Source organism: Macaca fascicularis, chromosome 12 (genome assembly GCF_037993035.2).
Source record: "Macaca fascicularis isolate 582-1 chromosome 12, T2T-MFA8v1.1".
In the NCBI taxonomy this organism is placed as follows: domain Eukaryota; kingdom Metazoa; phylum Chordata; class Mammalia; order Primates; family Cercopithecidae; genus Macaca; species Macaca fascicularis.
The window spans coordinates 120836743-120856896 of NC_088386.1; the positions used below are offsets into that span (position 1 = coordinate 120836743).

At 38.1% G+C, this 20154-nt stretch overlaps 1 protein-coding gene across 17 annotated transcripts in view; it reads right to left on the reverse strand.

The window, feature by feature from the left end:
* DOCK10 (dedicator of cytokinesis 10) overlaps positions 1 to 20154 on the reverse strand; it is a 280766-nt gene that overhangs the window by 128576 nt on the left and 132036 nt on the right. For all 17 annotated transcript variants that reach the window (XR_012421525.1, XM_074010334.1, XM_065526527.1 and 14 more), the window contains exon 4: positions 5455 to 5537. Coding sequence is in view for 16 of the 17 variants with exons in the window: in XM_065526527.1 (XP_065382599.1) it covers positions 5455 to 5537 (83 nt within the window). In the remaining variant the exon portion in view is untranslated. The remainder of the gene's footprint in view (positions 1 to 5454; positions 5538 to 20154) is intronic.

Here is a 20154-nt window from a genome sequence, read left to right on the forward strand (position 1 = left end):
AAAAATGAACTACAGATGTCTATAGCTGTATTTAAAGGTGTGCATTTTGAAGAGTTTAAAGAGGCACTGTGTTAATGTTTTAAATTCCACTTTAAAATGACCAAAAATAAAACAAATTGATAGATCTCTAGAAGGATGGATGGATGGATGGATGGATGGATGGCAGGTTGTATAAAACAAAATATAGCAAAACATAAAAGACACATTCTAGATGGTGGGAATAGTGGGATTAATTGTACACCAATCTTTTAACTTTCTCCTAGGTTTAAAATTTGCAAAAAACTTTTAAAATGATGTGTGAAAATTTTGAAAGTGTTGAAATTATACATAGAGTGACCAAAAATGATGCCTTCTGAACTGATTCTTTTTTATAGTAAAGATAATAAAAATTGTACAACAGATACATATAAGCTATTCTCAAAGTAAACGTTGAGTAAAAATTTCTCAATGATTTTTCCCTGGTATTTTTGAAGAATAGATGATTTAGAAAAGAGAGAAGAGAGCTTCAGACAAATGATTGGAAATGTTTTTAGGAATTTCCTAAATGTCATATTTAACACTATATTACAACTTATGACATTCCCATACTTTCTTTAATAAAATAAAACTTTATTTAAACATCCACTTTAAGTATTAATGATTCAAAAATAACTCAGAAGATATGAGACAGAGAATACCAATGAAGTCAATAGCAAAACTCAGAAGATATGAAACAGAAAATACCAATGAAGTCAATAGCAAAACTCAGCCAACCCCAGTAGTCCCTAGTCATATCCATGCTGATCTTAATCTTCATTTTAAAAATCTGTGCAGACCACAGAGTGTCAATTTAAGTCAGATCTGGGGCTAGGGTTATAGTGCATGTAAGCATGTCACTTCATTGGTGGCTTTTCTTAATTCTGAGTTTGCTTGATCAAATTCAGTGTGCATTATTGAGAGCCGTCTTAATTCTTGGGGCCATTCTCCTTTGCCATTCAACATTTCAGTTTCCAGATATTACCTGGCATCCAGAAGAGCTGCAATAATGTCAACCGCATATCAGAAAGTAAGTTCCTGAACCGAGGAAGTTTGCATTCTAGGGGACTAGAGAGTCAGTCATGAATTAAGCATAAATAAGATAATTTCTCTGAGTGAAAATGGTTGTTAAGAAAATCAAGGCTGGGTGCAGCAGCTCACGGCTGTAATCCCAGCACTTTGGGAGGCTGAAGCTGGTGGGTCACTTGAGGTCAGGAGTTAAAGACTGGCCTGGCCAACATAGTGAAACCCTGTCTCCACTAAAAACACAAAAAAATTAGCCAGGCATGGTGGTGCACACCTGTAATCCCAGCTACTTGGGAGGCTGAGGCAGGAGGATCCTTTGAATCTGGGAGGTGGAGGTTGCAGTGAGCTGAGATTGTGCCACCACTGCATTCCAGCCTGGGGACAAAGTGAGACCCTGTCTCAAAAAAAAAAAAAAAAAAAAAAAAAAAAAGAAAGAAAGAAAAGAAAAAAATCAAAGAGGAAAAAGAAGAGAAGAGCAAAGAGTGATCCTTGTGGAAATGGCAAAGGCCAAGTGTAGAAAGACTCTTCAAGGATGGCCTTTCTTGGGAGGTCACATTTAAACTGAGAAGGAGAAGCAGCTGATTGTGTGATGACCTAGGAGAAAATCCCCTGGCAGAGGGAGCTGCAAGAGTACAGGTTCTGAGGAGGGGCCAAGCATGGAGCATCCAGAAGGAAGGCTGTAGGGGCTGGAAACAGTGCAGGAGGGAGGGCTGTGGGAGGGAGGCCTGTCCAATGCCCCTGGGCAGGGAAGGCAGACAGTGCTTGGATCATTGCTGAGGCTTGAGGGCTACTGAAGATTCTTATTTCTCAATCTAGTTTTTAAAAATCCACAAGGCACAGCCTCCTGCCTTTCAAGAGCCATCTTCACGCTCAGTCAGATGTCTGTGGGGCTACTATGCAATGACTTTTCTCTTTCAAAGGTCATGAAAAGATTAGCACCTGTGGCTATTGATTTTCCCCAGGACCACTGTGTGATCTCTAAGAGCCTCGGGGACCCCAAGATAAAGGGCTCATCCCAGACCTTACCCTTTGGTGTTTGCATCCAACATCGGTAGTAACTATAGGCAGCCTCATTTCCCCTTTCTCCACCCAAATGACCTGGATTGCCCAGTGTGGGGATGCCTGAGTGCCCCATCAGTTAAAATTCCCTCTCAGTTTGGGGTATTTTCCCTCTCAGTTTCCTAGTTTCTGCTATAAAATGGGGATAACAGTTCCTATTCCATAGGGTTATGAGTGTTAAATGAGATAATGCATGTATGACACCCAGCACATTCTGGCTCACTGTAGACACTCAAGAAAATGCTCTTTTATTAAAAAAAAAAAAAATCTGTTCTATTTCAGCCCAGCTAAGCTGGTCACACTTTATTTGATCTTTAGTCACAATTCATACTCTTACGAATTTTTCTTCCTTACATCTTCTTTCTATCAAATCGACCATGGTAAAAATTTGTAATATGTCACACATCTCTGTATTTTGCCCAGTGGATTAACGAAATCAGTGGCATCATATATTTTTATGCTGCTTTTTTCTTCTGGGATCTCCAAGTTCAGTGCTGATTTCTATTGCTAGTGTGTAAAGGCTTACATTTTCCATTCTAGCCTGAAATCATCTATCTCTTCAGTATCTTCCTATGGACCCTCGCCTAAAAATTTAAAAAGTGAAAATCTTAAGGGTCAATAATACACATTTAAATTTAAAGAATAAATTTCACCGATTTTTTTTTGCTTTTCTATAATTGCAGATTTTCATTTTGCAGTCTCAGCAACTCATAAAAAGAAATAAGCAATTTAAATTGGTAGCAGACATAGGAGAATTCTTCTAATCCAGGAGGTATGAAAATGATTTACTTCTATTAGCCTCAGAAGACCCAAGTAAATTGTCTGTTTCCATTACTGACCTAAATACAGGTAGTCTTTAGAGGGGAATGCTTAGCTTTGTAAAATCATCTTAAAGAATAATTCTGCTGTTCAGTGCTCATCTTCATTGCTCTGGGGTATATCTGAAAGGGTTATATTTTAGAACTTCTGATTTTCAGTTTGAATACGTAAAGTTTCTTACTTTGTGGCAGTCTGATTCTTCCCTTTCTTGGTATCAACTTCCACTTTCTTTAGTTAAAGTAAGGGAAATTCTCAACACTATTTCAGTTAATTTTTAAAATTTCTTCTCATGAGATTAATCTTGCAAACTATGAGAATCGTAATTCAGCAATAATGTCCAGGACTGGTTCTTTCTCGAGATACTTTATTGTTTTAACAGAGGAAGAATACTGTGAATGTGAAATCTCTAATTTGCTTTCTTTCTTTATAGCATCATGAATATAAAGAAAGATGAATAGTGTTTGGGGATACAGACACTGAAGACGGTAATGGACCTAAAGACGGTGGGGAACACATTTAGTTAACAGGACGGCTAAACACTGCTGTCTCCATCCTCTCAACTTGAGATGCAGTCTCCCAACTTCTTAGACACAGCTTCCGAGTTGTAACCACTTCTCAGAACTATTTTCAGAAAGAGGAAGTCCTGATGTTAAAGGATGCTTTGCTTTTCAGTTGTGCCTACAAAAAGTGTGTCATGAACACCCGGACATTCTGAATGTAACAATTACTCATGAAAGCTTAGGGTGTGGTGAACCTTCCCAACATGAAGTTGCGAGAGCTTGTCTATCAGCAGCGACTCAAGTCTAAAAGAATGCTCAAAGATCTGGTAAACGTTACTGTTCAGTGTTTTGAAAAAAGATTTGCAGTTTAGAAGGGACATAATTTTTTTCTCTTCACGGTAATGAAACCCCAAAAGAAATGGCCTCCTCCTGTCTTTTTCTTCAATTGCCACCCCTACAGTCCCATTCTCCACAGAGTAGCCCAATAGTTCTTTCAAAGAGGTAAATCAGATCATGCCACACCGCTGGTTGAAATTTCCCAAGGCTTTTGTTGGAATGAAAGTAAAATCCAAGCTCCTTTCCAGGGCACACAGGGTCCCTTGCCTAAGGTCCTTGGTTTCATCTTACTATGCCCCTTCCATCCTTAAGCTCTGGCCTTCCTGACTCATTCTGCTCAAGTGACCATACGGGTTCCCACCACTTCAGGGTCTTTGCCTTGCTGCTTCTCCAGAATCCTTTCCCAAGATGCCCGTGTTGGCAGCTACTGTTGATTCATATCCAAGATCAAATGCCACCTTCTTAAATCTAGTTCATAATCCCTCTTTCAAATTCCACATTCAGAAATTGAGAGCAGCACTTCTAAATATACAAGTCTTGAAAGCATGCTTCTGGGTCCACAGGAAATCTAGCAAAGTGGTTCCCAATTCTGTACCATGCATCTATTAAAAATTAGATCCAATGTGTATCATCTCAGTGCTTCACTTGAGGAAAGTGTTAATAAAAGCTTAACTTTTGATTGTTCCAAGTGTTTTTCTGAATTATTTACATAATCTTAGCTTGATGAACCAGTGAGTTGGGTAGTACCAGTTCAAGGAAGTTCTTTAAATATGAGCAAATCCAAACCCATCCAGGAATATTATATTTTAAAATTTGCCATTTACTCAGTTCGTTCGTCCAATAAGTGATTATAGTACTGCACACCTACTGTGTGCCAGGCATTCTTCTTACAGGCCTGCAGGGTATTCTGCAGGGAAAAGTCCCTGCCCTTTGGGGAATTTTACTTTAAGAGGGGAAACAGATATTGAATTAATTTCTATTTTTGTTCAGGTAGTCAGGTGAGCTTTTCTGCGGAGGTGACATTTGAGCAGAAGCAGAACAAAATTACTTTCTCCAAAGGTTTATGTTCCTAAGACTCAGGAACAAAATTAGGGGTTTATTTTCCTTTTGGCTGTGTGTGTGCGTGCGTGTGTGTGTGTGTATATAATATATATGTAATATATATTTTACATATATACATATATATATGTACATATGTATATATGTATAATATATATAAAATATAAAAAACAAAATATAAAAAACATAAAAATATATATGTTATATATATATATATATATAGTGGAAGTTGTTTATTTTCATGACTTCTGATATCCCAGCATGAAAATGCATGAAACAAGTAAGAAATATGAATGCTATATTGTCAGAAAAACTATTTGGCCATAGGGTACTTTTCTAATCCTCTTGTGCCTGCTATCGAAAAAACAGCTCACAAAATAATAACACAATGATAAATGAATGTCAAAACTACATTTAAAAATTAAATCAGAGTGTATGTATATCTCAATCCAAACTCTGTGAAGATGCAAGCTACACATGTTGAACAAAATGTCCTGTCTTGACTCTTATGCGTACATTTTGGAAAATGTGCCTTGACAGAAGATTAATGTACACGTATTCACAAACAATGGCAGGACTAGAACAGAGGACGTCATCTATATTTGGAAAAGATCAGTAAGTGCTCATCACAGGTTCTTACCGGGGTAGCTGTCGAATGTCTCCAGAATATTGTTCATATTTGTAGTTTACCACATGCCACTGGGAACTATAAAATTTACAAGCCTGAAAGAAAGAAAAATGACAATTATTAATATAAAATTATCATTAAAAGGCTGGGCGCGGTGGCGCACGCCTGTAATCCCAGCACTTTGAGAGGCCGAGGCGGGTGGATCACCTGAGGTCAGGAGTTCAAGGCCAAACTGACCAACATGGCAAAACCCCAAAACCCCGTCTCTACTAAAAATACAAAAATTAGCCAGGCGTGGTGGCAGGTGCCTGTAATCCCAGCTACTCGGGAGGCTGAGACATGAGAATAGCTTGAACCCAGGAGACGGAGGTTGCAGTGAGCCGAGATCGCGCCATTGCACTCTAGGTTGGGTGACAGAGTGAGACTTCGTCTCAAAAATAAATAAATAAATAAATAAAAATAATTAAATAAAAAAAAAAAATCAGCTGCCTGAGCAAAAAGTACCATGAAGACGGGTCTTGTGCCTCTGGGGTGCTGCGAATGCTAGCAACTTAAAGGTAGGTAAGGAGATTGATCTTTCTAATTATTTTCCATTTCCCATGGAAATCTAACCATTTCCATTCCATTCCTCCATTAAATAGGAGGAACTATTTAATATATTTACTCTGTTTTAGTCTACCAAAAAAACAAATGTTATCACCCCTGAATCCTACCGGACATGCTGCTAACCTCAAGAACCATCATTTTTCAGCTTCCCTTGGCAAGCCCTGACATGATCTAAGAGTTCTTAGTAGGAAAAGATGTTATTATTTATATGAGAGCCTTTTGTCACGATTTTAGCCCATTCCTTCTTTTTCTTACTTCAGTGACCAATCTTCCATTTTCTATCATTGCTCCTGTTAGTCTGAAGCTAGCTTTTCAGTTTTATCCCATGCCTTCTAAGGCACAGCCTTTCTCTGTGATTATTCACAGGTTCTATTTTGTTTTATTTTATTTTTAATTTTTGTGGGTATATTGTAGGTGTATATATTTACAGGTTACATGAGATGTTTTGATACATGCATGTAATGTGTCATAACCACATCATGGAAAATGGGGTATCCATCCCCTCAAACATTTATTGTTTGTGTTATGAACCATCCAATCATACTCTTTTTGTTATTTTTAAATGTACAATTAAATTATTATTGACTATAGTCACCCTGTTGTGCTATCAAATAGTAGGCCTTATTCATTCTAATTATTTTTTTGTACCCATTAGCCATCCCCACCTCCCCTCCACCCCAGCCTCTGGTCACCACCCTTCTACTCCCTTTCTCTGTGGGTTGAATTTTTTTCATTTTTGGATCCCATAAGTAAGTGAGAACATGCGATGTTTGTCTTTCTGTGCCTGGCTTATTTCACTTAACATAATGATCTCCAGTTCATTCGTAGATTTTATAAGCAGATGCGAATAACTAATAAGCAAAAATGATTTAGAAACATTAATGGCACAAAATAGTTATATAGTGGTACGTAATGGCTGATTATATAATATTTATGGATGGCAAATATTTTCCAAACACCTGCCATGCACCCAGCACGGTACTGATCATAGATTTGTAACGGGATTTCACCTGATGACTTTTGAGACTCCTTTCTATTCTAAAATTACGTGATTCTGGAGAGTAAGCAGCTATTATTTGGATTATAGGAACACCTGTTCTTTAGCATTGGGGGAACATGAAGAGTAATAAACCTATTGCACTGTGAGGAGTAAAGACCTGTGATTGTCTTTGTAAGCAAGAAGGGAATAGGTAAGGTGCAGGACTGCTGCAGCAAAGAAAGTGCTAGCACTGCCTTTGCAGAAAGGATGGAGGGGTGTGGCCTAGTGGGCATCATAGAAAGGAGGATGGAGAACACATGTTCCAGGCGTGAGGCTCGAGATGCATGAAAAAGGCAGGGAGAGGGGATGGGGCTCTTGTGGATTTCTCTGGCCTGGAGTTCTCTCAGCACCACAGCTTTATTTGTTCAGGGAGGTGCCCACACACAAACTGGGGACTGAGGACAAAACAAGGGGTGACCCTGGGACAGAGGTGGGTGTTGGAGGATGACAGGTATGAATGCAGGACAAAAGGAGAGCTTGAAAACGAAACAGTGGCAAGACAGATGAATGTAGAGAAGAGTAGTAAAACGGAAGTCAGGGGATCTAGAAGTACTGGAATGGATGGGGAATTTGAGCAAAACAGTATGGTGAGCTGTAGCAACTTGCCAATGCCTGAGCCAATTCTGCAAAGCACGTGTTTCTGGAAATAAGAGGAAAATTGAGACTTTTTTTTTTTTTTTTTTTTGAGACGGAGTCTAGCTCTGTCGCCCAGGTTGGAGTGCAGTGGTGAAATCTCAGCTCCCTGCAAGCTCCACCTCCTGGGTTCACGCCATTCTCCTGCCTCAGCCTCCCGAGTAGCTGGGACTACAGGCACCTGCCACCACGCCTGGTTAGTTTTTTGTATTTTTAGTAGAGATGGGGTTTCATCGTGTTAGCCAGGATGATCTCCATCTCCTGACCTCGTGATCTGCCCGCCTTGGCCTCCCAAAGTGCTGGGATTACAGGTGTGAGCCACTGCACCTGGCTGAAAATTGAGCCTTAATACGCTCCTTTGCTGAAATGTTTTGTCTTCATTTTGGATAAAGATGCCAGGGATTTAGACAAGGAGCATATAGGTCAACAGTATCCCAAGCCAAGGAGACAGAACTTTCATGGTTATAATTCTTTCTCATCCCCTCTCTTTTCCTTTCCTTTCCTTTCTTTCTACCTTGCTGTTGTTCTCAAATGAAACAAAATCCATTTTAAAATGGAAAAAGAAGAGCATAAAACCCACTCCCTTTTTGCATTCCCTTTCAATCCTTTTTCTGTTGCATAGTTTTATGTAGTTCCCCTCTAAGTATTTATTTGAATATGAATATTGTTTTTTTATTTACTTAATAACATATTCTATAGATTTTTACACTTGCTTTCTAATTTTATGACCACTTTAACTAACTAGAATAAAATATTATCCCCTAATTCACTAGCCTGGTCTTCTCATCTTGGAGATCATTCATTCATGCATTCATTGAACAAACATTGAGCCCTACTAGGTTACCCGGAGTTGTTCTGGGTAGTGTGAATATAGCAGGGAACAAAAAACAAAAGTCCATGCCCTCTTGGATCGACCTCCTTTTGAGGAGCTGATCAATAAACTAAAAACGAAGTAAATTGTGTTATATGTTAGAAAACGGTGGTGTCATGGGAAAAATAAAACGAAAGGGGCTGGGAGATTTGGAGCCAGGGAATTAATTTATATGGGTTGGTTAGTATGGAGCTCACAGGAAAGGTGAGACTTCAGCAGAGTTGTAAAGGAGAGAACAAAGTGAGTCGTTTTTATGGCTACTTCCAATTTGGGGACATTATAGAAAAAAAATGCCCCAGAGTATATGGTCATACATATGGCCCTCCTACTCTCCCCCTGTACCATCCTATTTTGATTATTTTCTTAGGATAGAATGCTCAAAGTATTTTAAAGAGTCTTCGATAAAAATAGAAAATTGCCAAACCAGTGTATATTCCAAGTTAGCAAAATGAAAATGGAGGGTACGGCCTTGGGAACTACGTGATAGAAGGCTTTATTCTTGTCCTGGAACTAGGACTGACTCCTGATGTGATCTTGGTCGAGATATTTTATTTGTTGGGATCTCAGATTTAGCTCTTGAGCATTCAGAATATTAGACGGGATTAGAAATTTCTGCAACATAATTTCTATCTCCACACCTTCTGATCTGGAGGTTTCGATGGGACACAGATGCATTGACTTACTCACTGCCCTTTCTTGCTGTTGATGGTACCTATGTTTGACCTTGATAAACATGTATACTCATGCATGTTCATGCATGATGTTCACAATATGCTACAGGTGTAGCCGAATCTAAGATATGTTAGTCTTGAATTTCACTGACCAGAATGAATGTGGCACTTTCTTATATTAGTATGATATTAGTTAAAAAAAAAAAAAACTTTCTTTATTTTTAAGCTGTGAGTATTTGTCAGATACTGTACTACTAAGCACTTTGCATACAGTCTTAACATTCTTTGAGACTATTATTCCCATTTTATAGATTAGAGAGGCAAGCAGAGATTCAGATCTTTGACTTCGGCCCCATAGGTGGTAGAAATAGAATTTCACACTGGATTTGTCTGATTCTAAAAGTCTATTTAGCTAATTTATAAATTGTTTGATGGTTGCAAACCTTAAAGATGAACCACACATTTGGACCATCATTCTGGATGTTTTGTATAATATTTCTGTTTCTGTTTTAGAATCAAGACAGAACCAGTTTTGAATTTTGGTTCTGCCATTTAATAGCCGTGGGATCTCAAATAACTTAATATCTCTAAATGCTTTTATGTGCCTAAGTAATATCACCTTCACTAGGATCAAATAATTTGTGTAAAGCACCTAGCATAGTGTAAGCACTCAATAAGTACTTACTTAACAACATCAGTTTTCTCAGCAAGTTTTTCAATCTATAATTCACATTCACAACAGTTAATAATAACAATTTGTATTGCTTGATTATTAAAAATGAAGTTTTTGAGAAATATATTAGGTCTGATTATCAAAGGGTTCTGTTTAATCAAATTTCTTCTGATTTTATTTGCTAGGCTTTATATATCTGGTGGTGAGTAGATGAGAATCAGAGTTAGACTAGATGACTCCTAAGAATGCTTCTAAATCTGTGATTTCTCTGATTTTGAGAAAGCCAGTGCATTTTACAAACACATAACCATTTCTCCTACATAGTTATGGCATTTTGGAAATGTTACGCATAGAAAATTATTCTCTATTCTTTGTTCCAGCCCACACAGTCACTCTAAGGAGATCATTAAAAACTATTATAATTATGACTACAGCTCCTCTTTGTCCAAAAACTAAGCTGAAATGATCTGTTGCAAATTCAAAGTCACAGGCTACAACTCTGCTTGTTACAGTAAGACAATGACTCCAATTTTCCCTTACTGACTTTCCAGCCCACGGCACCTGTTTCAAAATGCCAGCTCCTAATCCCCTTTCAACTGGAGGCTGCCACAGACAGCTTCAAAGGCAAAGACTGTGAATATTGAGCAAGAGTTTTCTGAGATGGTTAATTACTCCAAACAGTGATGTCCTGGCTCACCTTTTTTTCATTTATTATGTTTGCTTAGTCAGCCTTTATGCTTGCCATCTCTGCCTGTATGTATTTAGACACCAAAAAACAAGCCAAAGTCAACATAGTCAAAGGCTTTTGTGCCATGAGGATAGAATTTCCTAAAAAGTACAGTGTCCATGGTCCTGGGAGACAATAATTAAAATTCAGGCTCCTGGGTCTCACTTAAGATCCAGGGAATCAGAATCTCTAGAGGGAGTGCCCAGAAATCTACATTGTAAAAAGTACTACAGGCGATTCTGAAAGAGATGGAGAAATGTTGCGACTTTACCAGGTAGATTCCATGATTCCACATGAGTGATAACGGGGTCCAGTCCTTGTCCGACCATGAACTGAGTGCCTTGGGGTCCTAGTTTCACACAGTGGATTCTGGTAGCTGGAATTAGCTTCTTATTTTCACTCATCTAGACATAGCCTTTTAAAAGGACATATCATCTCCAGTATGAGGTTTTATTTATAGTGGACATTCAATATTTATTTGTTAAATCAATGATCATCTATATCATTTTCTTCCGGAAATGACTAAAAATGATACTTCGAAAGTTCCAAAAATCTAAATACTTTAAAAATGAGTGGGCTATTATAAAGAACACCCTGAGGTGCTGAAAAGAAAATATTTCATTTTTCTCCTTGTTCCTCTGCTTCAGAGAACCATTAGAATCAATTCAAATCATGTTATACACCTCAAATAGCAATTTGGGTTTGGCAATGCAATTTGTTCATCTCGTAAAAGGTTGATTATTGAATTCTGGCTACATAGTAATAAGCAGGTAACAGATGGTTTTTTAAGATGCAAAATTATTTTTCTTTCTGGCTATAGAGGTTTATTTAATTACCTGACTAGTTTCTTGCTAGAAAGATTAATGCAAGCATAAACAGTGTTCATTTTGGCCGTTAGTCACCACTGGAAACAATTCTGTATTTGTAAAATGATGGTGGCAATTTTAGTATTCATGTCATTCTTTATAAAGTTGAGAAGTAATTGTGCCTATTATATAAATGCTGAAAATGAAGCATCATGAAATTAAGTGAGTTTAGGCAAATTATGCACTGCAAGAGTGGCCAGATAATTTATTGTTCACACTGAGATATTTCAGAGTGAAAGGAGGCACTATTAGCAAGGCTGAGCCTTAGAACATGAGACTACTCCTGCAAACCAGGATGTGTGGTCACCCAATACGTTGACATTTTAGTGTAAAAGAGAAAAGGCACTGAAAACAGTTTTTTTTTTTTTTTTTTTTTTTTTTGGTCTTCAACTAGATCACACTATGTGTTCTTTTAAAGCATAATAATTAGTTTCTGCAGTATACAAACCAGTTGAAAAGTTAATAATATTTAAAAACTTGGTTGGGCGTGGTGGCTCACGCCTGTAGTCCCAGCACTTTGGGAGGCTGAGGCAGGCGGATCACGAGGTCAGGAGATCGAGACCATCCTGGCTAACATGGTGAAAGCCCGTCTCTACTAAAAATACAAAAAATTAGCCGGGGTGGTGACGGGCACCTGTAGTCCCAGCTACTCAGGAGGCTGAGGCAGGAGAATGGCGCGAACCCGGGAGGCGGAGCTCACAGTGAGCCGAGATCGTGACACTGCACATAGCCTGGGCGACAGAGCGAGACTCCGTCTCAAAAACAAACAAACAAGCAAGAAACAAACAAACCAAAAAACACTATACCACACTCTTGAGGGAGAAGTACAAATAATGAATTTGGGCAAAATAAATAATGTAACTATAAGTATGTCTCAGTTTCAGAAATCATGGCACAATCTAATTTAATAGATCTGATTTAATTGATTCTGGTTTTTAAAAAATACTACTTGATATGAGGTAGTGTTACTATGTATATAAGCATGCATGCCCATTTGTAAAATATAATGTCATATCAAGAGCCAATCCAGGGGAAAATCATTTTAAGACGATTTTGTTGCTTTGAACTACAGTAGCCTAAATTTTCATTGAGTATCTTCATTCATGGTAAACCGAAAGTGAACCAAAATATTTGGTTTATCTTTTCAAAATGTGCTGTGTTAAGGCAGTTGAAGAAATTATAGAAGTAGACTTTTTGACCTGGGAACATGCACTCTAATTTCCCAGCTAGATCTCACAAGTCATTTGTCAGGACATAAATGATAGACGGTGTTAAAACACCTTGCTACTATTACGATCCAATTATTGTTCTCATGTAAGGCATAGAAACCGGGTCATTTTTCAATGCAATTGAAATTTTAGGTTCAACCTTAAAAATGGGTTCTTTTTTATTCTTAGGCTCCAACGCCTCTAACTTGTACATCTGTATTTTACTCACTTACTGCCAAACATTTTTGGGGGATTTTATTGTGAAGAAGAGAAAGCCAATTTAGAATTGGGGCAGGTTTTCATATTTGGAAACAAGACTATTATTGTAGAAATTTTAGTGAATAGAAGATAAGTTTCTTCAGAGTTCTTAATGTGAAACACGTAACCATTTTGTTTTCATTTTTCAACAGTTTGTTTTTCCAGATATATTTTATCCTAAGTTCAGTTAGTAATACATGCACTTGAATTTATCTTAATCATTTTTGTGTATTTATTACCTTTAGTGTTATATATTTAGTGTAAAAAAATTGGGGTGATCCGTTTTGTTTTGGCTATGATAGGAATACAGTCACTACATATGAACATAACTAAGCCAAATGTAAGACAAGAGATTTTAATATCTTAATTTTCCATTACATTTTTAAAGTCACAAAATAAACGTGGCTTTAAATTTATTTTGTAAAAAGTATGCACAAAATAAAAAGTTCCTTAACTTCTAACAAGATCTTCATCAGCAAGACCTTCATTAGTGAACGAAGAGCCTTATTTTTCAAAAAATAAAAATCCAAAACACAACCAAAACAAAAATAAGACATACACACAAATATTTTTGTCTGCATTAATTTTATTAAGAAAGAATGTAACTTTTGTAAAAATTTGGAGCAATGTTTGTGGTTTCATTTGTTTCTCAATATGCTCTAGGAATTTAAATTGTTCATATACCCCTGAGGTCACAGCATAGGAGTTAGTTCTAGGATGAGAAACTCCATGCTAACTGTGCTCTGGTCTAAAGTTAATAAATGCATTGAAGTCATTCATTTGCTGCCCAATGTTTCAGGATCAGAAAACAGCATTCATTTTTACTTAATTTATTTATACATGCAACCCACTCTCCCAAATCAACTAGTAAGAGACATTCTTAGATATGGGCAAGTGTGAGTGCACATTATTCTACACATGGAAATTCAAAGATTAGTATAAAGTATGCTAAACAAATGCATTTTGGTCAAAAGTGGTTTCTTTGTCAACTTACATAATATGTGGTCTAAAATTAAACACAAAGCATATAGAATTGTTTTAACTACAAAAGTAAAAAAAGAAATTCCCCATGTTTTCTTGAGACAAGATAAATTTCATTCTAGTTAGATATATTTCTTTTAGTTAAAAATGAGCAGCATGAAGTATTTTTAAATTATAGCCAACTCCCCCTCCTCTGTAATTTTCTTCACTGTGTTTAGGACTTAAGTTGTTTAATATCTCTTGAAGTCGCATGATGTGACTTCTATCTTGAATATTCATAATTTTCTCCTGAATTAATTAAATGCCACTTGTCTGAGTCCAAATATGCAAGGGAAGAAGAGGAAGAGAAAGAGATTTCATTTTCAATATTATCCTCATCGGATCTTATTGTTTTTCATGTTTACAGAATTTTGCTCTGCAATACATTAAGTAGTATTTTGGTACACAATTTAAAGATCAATAGATGGCCTATGGAACTATTTTTAACTGGTATGCTTTGGGCACTCTGCCTGAAGAATTCTAATATTTTTATTGGGTTTACTCCTGAAGTGGGTTTATGCGTTGCAAGTAAAGGGACAACAATATACGAATACCTTGCTTGATAAGAAACACACTTCAGAGTTAAACCCACTGTAATCAGGGTGTGCTCCCAGCTTCTGAAACTGCTCTGCTGAAGACCACCAATAATCCTGAATTGCCAAATCCAGTGAGCCCCCATCTTGATTCTTCTTTGGCATTTTATGCCATTAATGCACTTTCTCTCGCTATTGACCCTTCTTCCTTAATTCTGAGATATCAATGTCTCCTTGTTCCCTGCTTTCCTCTCTGCCCCTCCTTCTCCATTCCTTACACAGGGTCCTCTTTGCCTGCCCCTTGGTGAGACTGTGGCTCAGGGACCTGCCTTCTCAGCTGCAGTCCAGTTCTCTGGTTTTCATGGGCATACTCTTCCAGGTTTAAAGCTTCAGTGTTCAAACCTAGAGTAACTGCCCACACTTTCCTGTGCTCCAGACCTAGATATTTATCGTCTTCTTGGATGTCTCTCTCTGCATGTTGGCAAATGAGGTTATCTTCCTTGCTTCATCCTTTCAGCAATCTTCACTCTCTTCTGGGCACCTTATTTAAATTAATGGCACAACCATCTAGGTAATAGCCCAAGCGATAATTATGGGAGTCATCATAAACACATTCCTCTTCTTTACTTTATTTTCAGTCCCCAACTCCTGTCAATTCTATCTCCTTAATAGGTCTTTACTGGTACCATAATCCCATAGTCATACAGCTCTTTGTAATCATGCACCTGGACTATTAAAACAAATAGTCTCCTATCTGTCCAACTTTTCTTCAATCTTACTCCTTCCCAAGCCAACCAATCCATACTGTGGTATGCTTCTAGTTGTTTCATCTGCCATGCAAACCTGACCTTGTTTATCTTTTTTCTGGGGGGGGGATGGAGTCTTGCTCTGTCTTACAGGCTGAAGTGCAGTGGTGTGATCTCCGCTCACTGCAACCTGCGCCTCCCGGGTTCATGCCCTTCTCCTGCCTCAGCCTGCGAGTAGCTGGGACTACAGGCACCCACCACCATGCCCGGCTACTTTTTTTGTATTTTTAGTAGAGATGGGGTTTCACCATGTTAGCCAGGATGGTCTCGATCTCCTGACCTCGTGATCCACGTGCCTCAGCCTCCCAAAGTTGATCTCCACTCACTGCAACCTCCACCTCCCAGGTTCATGCCCTTCTGCCTCAGCCTCCCGAGTAGTTGGGACTACAGGCACCCACCACCATGCCCGGCTACTTTTTTTGTATTTTTAGTAGAGATAGGGTTTCACCGTGTTAGCCAGGATGGTCTTGATGCCTCAGCCTACCAAAAGTGCTGGGATTACAGGCATGAGCTACCACGCCCGGCCTTGTTTATCTTAAAGTAGTACTCTAGGGGGTACTTGTCAGAGTGTGTTGTAGAAATCTAATCAGAGGTCTGTTACTTCTTGCCTGACGGTATGCAGCTTGAGGGCAGGGACTGTGCTACATCCATGTAGTTTCATCTGTTTAGACAGTGTTCAAGCCCATGTTGGATAATGAACCTCGTCTAATCTTTCATCCAATGGTTGATTCTCTTTATTACATACACTTTAGCTTTTGACACAATGTGATCTGTAGTAATAGTAAATCAGTGGGAGAGAAAATTTCTATGTAAATTTCATTCTTTGTAAAGATAATTTCACTCTTTGTAAAGATAATTAACTCCACCTAACTGAATTGCAATTAGCAGATTCTTAGATACCTCGTTTATGCCACTGGATACACATTTGCCCCTAGGACAAGAGAAAGGCTAATCTGATAATTAGGTAGGGGAATGAAGGGAGAAATTTAAGGGCTAAAAGAGTATTACACTGACTTTATGATCATTGTTAATTACTTCAGACTTTGAGAGTAACAATATTTATACTTATAATTTGCTGTGTGAGGGTAAGACCATAGAACAACCATCACTGGGGCTTATGCGGAATTGTGTCTTAGAACTGCATGACCTCCCTGAACATAGGTAGACATTTTCGATGCTAACAATAAAAATTAAGAATAGAGGTTTGGCCATGAAAAGAAACAACTAATTTATCTGATCTCCTGGAGGGTTTAATATTTTGTTTTTCTTCATTAGAATCAGCCTGAATGAAATGCACACCCAGGTTCACCTAATTGTTGATTCTGTTTTACTCGAACTACCTTGTGCCTCTAGTTTCTGGTGATCTCCTTGGATCACATTCACATTAGCATTCTCCTTGGATCACATTCACATTAGCATTTCTCAAAGGTGTTTCTTAAAGATACTTGGAGAAAAATGGACAGAATTTCTACATGGTCAAATATATTTTAGAAATGTTTCATTTCATATCCCCTTCTAAGACAGTTTTGATGGATATTAGCTAATTAAAGACTCTGAATATGTGTATGTGTGTGTGTGTGTGTGTGTGTTTCTGTGTGTGTGAGACACTTAGAAACAGACCTAGCCTGTTGCAGAACATTCTATATTTACATAATGTTGGCTTCTGCCCTGATTTAAATGAGGTGTGTGTGTGTGTGTGTGTGTGTGTGTGTGAATTTTTTATGGACAGCTAGAGATTTCAACAACATTTACTGAATGTTGTCTGTAAATGGACAGAATTTCGACATGGTCAAATACATTTTAGAAATGTTTCATTTCATATCCCCTGCTAAGACAGTGTTGATGGATATTAGCTAATTAAAGACTCTGAATATGTGTGTGTGTGTGTGTGTGTGTGTGTGTGTGTGTTTCCGTGTGTGTGAGACACTTAGGAACAGACCTAGCCTTTTACAGAACATTCTAAACCTACATAATGTTAGCTTCTGCCCTGATTTAAATGAGGGGTGTGTGTGTGTGTGTGTGTGTGTGTGTGTGTGTGAATTTTTTATGGACAACTAGAGATTTCAACAACATTTACTTCGCCTTAAATCATATTTGTATTTACCATTTAGTCTTGGGTCCTGTTTTCATTTTTGTTTTTTCCTTTCCAGAATTCATTTCTGGTTTGAACCCCTTGCTTAAAATCTGAACTTTTCCTTGCTCTGGTAACCTAGTGTTATTTGGATGAAGACAGTACATAATCATCATCGTGTGTGTGTGTGTGTGTGTGTGTGTGTGTACATGTGTAGATGTGCTTGTAGAGATAAGTATTTGCTTTTATTCTTTTTTATTTTTCTACAGACAGAGTCTCACTTTGTTGCCCAGGCTGAAGCTCAAGGGCATACGCATGGCTCAATCATGCGGTCTCGAATTCCCGAGCTTAAGCCATCCTCCTGCATCAGCCTCCTGAGTAGCTGGGACTACAGGTGCACACCATCATGCCCAGCTAATTAAGTTTTTTTTTTTTTTTTTTTTTTTTTTTTTTTTTTTTTTTTTTTTTTTAGAGATGGGGGTCTCACTATATGGCCCAGGCTGGTCTTGAACTCCTGAGATCAAGCAATCTTCTTGCCTTGGGTTCCCAAAGTGCTGGGATTACTGGTATGAGCCACTGCACCCAGCCTGCTTCTGTTCTTTCAATGTTATCATACCGCCTAAGTCCCCAAGAGTTTTATGCCATGACCAAACTGAGACTTGGATTCTCGAATTCGTTACTTTCTCCTCACTTCATCATTATTCTGCTCTTGCAGCAGGGTTGGTTTCCAGAAATCAGAGAGGGCTTTGTTGTCAGAGTAACTTGCTACCTTAGTACTTTGTCAGTATTTCTCTCAGCCATTCAGCTGAAGTGGTCCCTAGACCTTTGTTCCTTCTTGAGCCACTGTATTATTCTCAGTTCTCTGCTCCCTCATCTCCTTTTGTTAAGAGAGACTGAACCAAGAGCTTAGTTTTAATTAGTGTGCTGAGCTTTCTTCCGACTTTATATGATCCCTTTGTGTATATTAAAATAAAAACTTCGTTGTAAAAGTTTTGCTTAGGAAGTTTGCATCCTATTTCTAGATCCCTTTAATTGCCCCCCTCTCCTCCTCAAACCCCTTGTGGGAGTAGTGCTTGTTTTATCACGGAACTGTTTAGATATTTTTTATGGTTATGGATGCTCATTTTAAGCCACTTATGAGATTCGGATAAAGACAATGCTCTCCAGTAGTTGTTTTCCAAATGTTTTCATACTATTGCTATATTTATTTTCAGAATCACAGCATTGGGATTTTTAATATCCCTATTTAAAGATGGAAAAACAGGCAGAAAGGTTAATAGTTTGCCAAAATGAAGGATACGTTCCCTTGTGAGGAGTGGAAATACCCTCATCCAGTCAGGCTAGTGAGCATGTGGTATAAAGGAACTTATCAAAGGACCAGAGATGAGAAAATGTGTAAGAACATGGAATATGATGTCAAAGATAGCAGAACCTTAATTCTGGCTCTGTGTGAACTTGGGCAAGTTTGTTATACATTCAGAGCCCATTTTCTAGGCTGTAAGATGAGGTAATAACACCTATTTCACAGAGTTCTCTAAAGTTTTCACATATGCACAATGTATAAGCAAATATGTACGCAGCTAGAGCTTGATGTTAACATGCAGTGTTTTAAAAGATGTGAAATAAACCTATGCTTTTGTGTGGTGAATGTTTAATTTTACATTTAAGAGATAGGGAGGAGAATTAATAACAGATAGAAAAGGAAGAAGCTGTTCATTTTAGTGAACTCCCATTAAAATATGACGTCATTCAAGATTTTTAAAAAAAGAATGCCTAATGCCTTTCAAAAGAAGCTGAGAATTGTCAAAGTAGAGAGCAGTGAGAGAAAACTCAAATCTTTTACCGAGCTGGATGTGTTGAGACTAGAGTCTTGCCAATCTGTTGCCTAGCAACCATGGTATTTGCCCTTGCCACCCCACAGGGAGCCGCAGGGCAATTTAGTACAGGGTGGACCAATAAGGTTGCTTAATACACTTGCGGTAGGTCAAGCAAGTGTTTCTACAAAGCTCTACAAACGTCAATGAATTCATTTCAGTGCCAGCATAATCTAGTTTCAAAAATCCAGCCAATGTTCCTGAAAGGGTGGTCCACTGACTGTATGCATCAGAGTCACCTGAGCAGAAACCACAGTGGGGCTGTGAGGGTGAAGACTGGGAGAAGTTTTCTTTCCAGAGAAACATAGCAATTTTATAGCAAAATACCCTATTGGCAGTTAGCATCGCAGTTAGGAGCCCAGGAGCGGGGCTGGTGGCATATGTCCAGATGTTGGATCTGTCTATTCCTGGCTGTCTAACGCTGGCTGGGCAAATTTCTTAATGCTTCTATGACATAGTTTCCTTGTTATTAAAAGGTGATAATGATGATAATAACAAACATATGTTTGTAATTGCTACAAGTAAAGGGCTTAGAAGTGTATCTGGCACAAAGTAAGTAGTCAATAAAGGTTAGCTGCTATTAGCAATTGGGGTTAAGACTTTTTGCAGTGTAATTCTCTGGGACTATTTCTCAGTCTTAGCGCAGCTCTTTGGTGACCTCTTTCTTTTTATCTGCTGTCTCCAGGCCTGACTATTCATGTTCCATGATCATCACGGGATACTTGTAAGTAGGGTTTATCTTCTTCCTATCCTATAAAACACAGGTTTCACTTTATCTTTATCCTTAAAATCAAGGACTACTATGGGAGTTTTTGTAGGGTTTTCAGTACTAGTGACACAGAAAAATTAGCAGGGA